Raw genomic sequence first — 4713 nt, 5'->3', positions numbered from 1 at the left:
GAGCGTTTCAATTATACACAATTATTTTCACTAGTTGTAGATTACGTTCGAGAAATGTCCAAGCTACAAAATGACTGGTTTTAATAATTCCCTCATCGGAGAAGAAAATGTCTCGCGACGAAGATTCAAAACAGAAGGTTCATCTTCGAGATGATGATAAGATGACCGAAGAGATATTCATCCGGAATTTAAGGTACACCATACGCCGATTCATCGAATCATTGCACGTTGGCGATGTGGACGCCGTTCCTCGGCGATCTCGACACGATCGTCGCGTTCATCTGCTGCTCGTCCTGAAAGTGCACGTCCTCCTTGACGACGCCGGTGCTGAGACTCGCGACCGTCGTCTGAGGAATCGGCGAGAGCATCGGAGTCACTCTCCACCAATCGGCAGTCGGCCACGTGGCCGGCACCAGGCTCCCCCGGAAGTTGAGATCCGGGAGAACCGGAAGCGGTCTTCATATAATGTGTCCACGCTGCAGGCCCGAATTCGAACTACCGGTGCTCGACGTCAAACTCTGAACGGAGAAAGGAGCGTTGTCGATCCTGCCGCTCGATGTCGAGGACGTTGTCGTCGTCGATGATTTTTCCGGCTGCTCCGTGGGTGGGGAAGAGGAGGAGGACGAAGAGAAGCGATCCTGAGAGCGATCCTCTTGATGAAGATGATGGTGATGATGATGATGCCTCTCCAAGGCGGTGGAGAAGTCTTCCTCGAGCTTCCGGTACCGGGACTCCTCCCGTTCCGCGATGACGGCGTTGTCGTCGGCCCTGGCCGGACTTGGAAAGGGCGGATCGTCCATCTTGGACGGCGGGAACGGCCTCTTGGATTCTTTCGGCGGGCTGGGACAACTGCAATTGGGCTGCAGGCAAGCGGCCGCTGACAAACCTGTCGGCCAGGACGCTATTGTCTGGTGGCTCGGATAGAAGGTGCCGCCGCTGTAGAGTGCCTGAAGGGCCAGATCGGCGGCCAGTTTGCCACCGTTAAAATCGTCGCCCAGCTTGTGCTGCAGCGGATAGAGCGGGTAGGGGAACGGCGGGAAGAAGCGCGGGATCTTCAAGTCCTCGTGCGACATCAACGAATGATGCGCGGGTGGTGCCAATGGCGGCAGGAGACCACGTGGTAGATTCGACAGACCGTCGCCGGGCGATATCAACGGCGTTATCGTGAAGCCAAACTTGTTCTCTTTCTTCACCAGAGACTTCGGCTTCCGGCGCGGCCGATATTTGTAATCGGGATGCTCTTTCATGTGAAGAGCTCTGAAAGATGAACGGTAACCTTTGAATATTGTTGCTGCAAATCAACTTGTGTTTCTTTTATGTGTTGTGTGGTTATTGTTTTGTCATTGATGTCATCAATCATTAATTAATATAATAACAATGATAATTTTCATAGATATTTTTTGTATATATTTAAACATCAAAAAATTTAACAATATATAAAATATTTTTTAAGAATTAAAATAAAAAAATATATAGATCTTCAGCTGTCTTCATTAAAAAAAAAAATTTGTTTCTCAAGTGCTAATTTCTCTTTTTAACTTCGTTCTGCCCAATTTTCTCGACGCGAATTCGCGGAGGCTCGTCGTTACGGCAGATAACGCCGCTGCTGAATCCGACATCGTTATACGTCAGTAAAGGGTAAGGGACAGTCGAGAAGGGTTTCAGAATCGCTTTTCGGAAGACGGCTTAATTGAATAGTTTCGCAACTGGAGAAACGCGATGGTAGTTTAGCCTACGCTAGTTTGGGTCCCTCCACAACATAATGCTGTGACCATCCCGTGATGGCAAGAATCGTTAAATCCTGAAGCAACAACTTTTTGTCATTAACAGGCCTTAATTTTAATATGAGCTTTAACTTTAACAATTTTCCAGCAACGGAGAAATTTCACCCAAAATTGTGTGTATGTTTTTTTACATTATTATATCATTATCAAAAATTCGCTTATCTTTCACAATTTTTAACATTATTATCATACATACTGTGTTACAAAAATCAATTCTTTTTTTTCTAAGAAGACTGTAAAATTACAAATACCTCGAAAAGTGGAACTAAAGTGAAGTGTCGGGACATCATGTATATATTCGCTTTTCATTCACGAAACACGATACGGACCCGTGTCATTCTTTTTATCATGTTTACCCTGCACTGCGACTATCGATTATCGTAGAAATAACCACCTTTTCACTATTTTAATAAACTGTGCGCTCTCGCCGTCTTGCATACAATGGGACGTATTATCGCGGTCCCAGGATACGACACGGGGCACCATAGATATTTGCGCTAAGGTAAGGTATCTTGTACACACACACCTCGTCCTCGTCTTCGACGAAGACGGAGAAAGAGAGGAAGGAACAGCGGTATCTCCGACACATAATACTCCATTATATACCTAAGAGGCGCACAAACGCAGTGCTTATTTATGCCTCACCTCGTGAAGATAAAAAAAAAGGAGAAGGGGGTGAGAGAGGAGGATTGTAGAGATACGTGGGCACCGCGGTTTTTCTGTAACAACGAGCGTCGCGAAAAAATTTACCCCAGGAACCACCGAGGACAATAACGTCAGAGAAATATCGAAGAATTTTACGCCTTTATAATAATACACAGTTGAAAAATTTATGTATTTTTGTTAAAAAAATATGCAGGTTAAAATTTTTGAGTTGAATATTTAACACATTCATGTGTTAATTTAACATATTGTTATTGTGTTAATTGAACTCAAATTAAATTATTAAAACAATTGAATAACAGTGTAAAAATAACACAATGTGCACATATTTTTAATTTTACACAATAGATATGTTTCGTATTATTAGTAACAGGATTTATATGTTAAAATTTACAGAAAAAAAATGTTGATTCTATTTTACAATAGGAGTGAGAGCGAATAGGGACCGTCAATAAGATTTTTCCAAATTACTTTTATCATTAAAAATATAATATATATATATGTTGATTTTATACATAATTTATTTTAAATTATTATAAAATTTACATTCATTTTGTGTTGAGATATTAACATAATATTAATGTCATCACATTTAACATATTATGTTAAATTAACATAATAATTTATGTGGACAGTTTGGGACATGCGATATATGTTAAATTTAAGTCAAATTTTCCAAATGTGTATATTTCGCGAAAACAAGATTTTATATATTATCCCGTTACTAATATTAATTTAAACCGTAATAAAATATACTCTATCTATATTGTTATATAATTTCGAAATGTAATCTTGATATTCTGTCTCGTAAAAAATATGAAATATTATTTAAACAATTAATCTTTCTCCTTTTTTGTGCAATTTAAAATCTTTTCCGCGTTAAATTTTTCTATTGTAATAAAATTAGAGAGAACAACGATAAATAATTATCACGATATTCTTTCCAAAATTCGTGCCCTGATTATTCGATTGACGCGGAAAAGAGTGCGAGCGGAGAAATTTTTTCGGGCACGAAATTCGAAATTTCAAGGGGATGTCGCGGCGGTAAATAGGGGGAAGAGGGAAGGTGGGGGGGGATAAAGCGGGGGCGCGAACGCCGTCGCGACCGCGGAATAATAATTCCGGGGACAATGTGTCCCGGCAGATAGCACAAAGCGTAAATCAGCATAAACATCGGTAAAGCCGCGCCGACAATAATTCAGCATAAATGCATAAACATCGGCCGTAATCTTTACAATTCCGACCACCGCCCCACCTGGGCGGCCGATAAACAACGCGCTATATCATCCCCCATAGGCGACATAAGCTCGCCGCGTCGCGACAAGGAACAATAACAATTAGTTACGATTGTCAACTGGAATGCCGTGCAACCGAAAGCGCTATTCGCGGAGACGGACACTTAATCGTGTTTCATTGCAAGAGTTTATTTCGAGAGAGTATCGGTGGATATCATGTATCTTCTCTTTTGTATATTTTTCTCATTATAGAAGTAATAATTCGTATTATTTTGTAATCAACTGGACTCTCTAAATTTTCAAATTTTTGCGGAAGCGAATAAATTTTCAAATTTTTGCGGAAGCGAATAAATTTTTATAGATCCAAAAATCGAGTAATTTTGTTATCGCTCGCGGCTTTAAGCTAAACAAGCAATTTTCACCTCGCCCTCTTGTATTTCACGTAATTGTAATCGACATCAAAAATCCCACTCGATTAATGAAACCAGAATTGAATCATAATTTAATGATATCATTCGATTTTTCGGCGCGACATCTCTCAAAGGAACGTTCATATGCGACATCAAAGCGCGTAAAAAGCCCGTTTCGCCGCGACGGGAGAAGCGAGAAATCGGGAAGAGGCTGCGGAACACACGTAGGGGGTTGAAACGTGAAAGCGGGGGACGAGAGGGATGAGAAAGAGAAAGAGAGAGAGAGAGAGAGAGAGAGAGAGGAATCGTTGAACGCGACCGGCGGCGGCGGCGGCGGTGGGGGTGCGGAGAAGCCTGGCAAATCCTTTTAAATCCACACAATTGCGACAATGGGGCTTTATTTGTTATCTCGGGGGCCACATTGTGAGTCGCCGTGAACGAACGGACAGATTACGTCGGGCCAGTGACGGCGCGGGTCCAAGGGAACCCCGACGTTCCTACCGACGACGACGACGCCCCGGCTCCAAGGGAACGACTTTATCCCGTCCCTCTCGTCCCCCTCCCCCCCCTTTCACCGTACGCGCACCCCTTTCACGTTTTCCCCCTTTTATTTTACGACCG

The 4713-nt window shown here is 42.5% G+C and overlaps 1 protein-coding gene across 1 annotated transcript in view; it reads right to left on the bottom strand.

Moving 5' to 3' along the window:
* Positions 1-69: 69 nt before the first annotated feature.
* The window catches only part of LOC115243129 (transcription factor SOX-9-like), an 8349-nt gene continuing 3705 nt past the window's right edge, over positions 70-4713 (bottom strand). Inside the window, exon 2 of the mRNA XM_029819870.1 lies at positions 70-1257. Coding sequence (XP_029675730.1) covers positions 459-1257 — 799 coding nt within the window. The 3' untranslated portion in view covers positions 70-458. The remainder of the gene's footprint in view (positions 1258-4713) is intronic.

Source organism: Formica exsecta, unplaced genomic scaffold (genome assembly GCF_003651465.1).
Source record: "Formica exsecta isolate Colony F162 unplaced genomic scaffold, ASM365146v1 scaffold120, whole genome shotgun sequence".
NCBI classification, from domain to species: domain Eukaryota; kingdom Metazoa; phylum Arthropoda; class Insecta; order Hymenoptera; family Formicidae; genus Formica; species Formica exsecta.
This window is presented reverse-complemented; position numbering and strand designations above follow the sequence as displayed.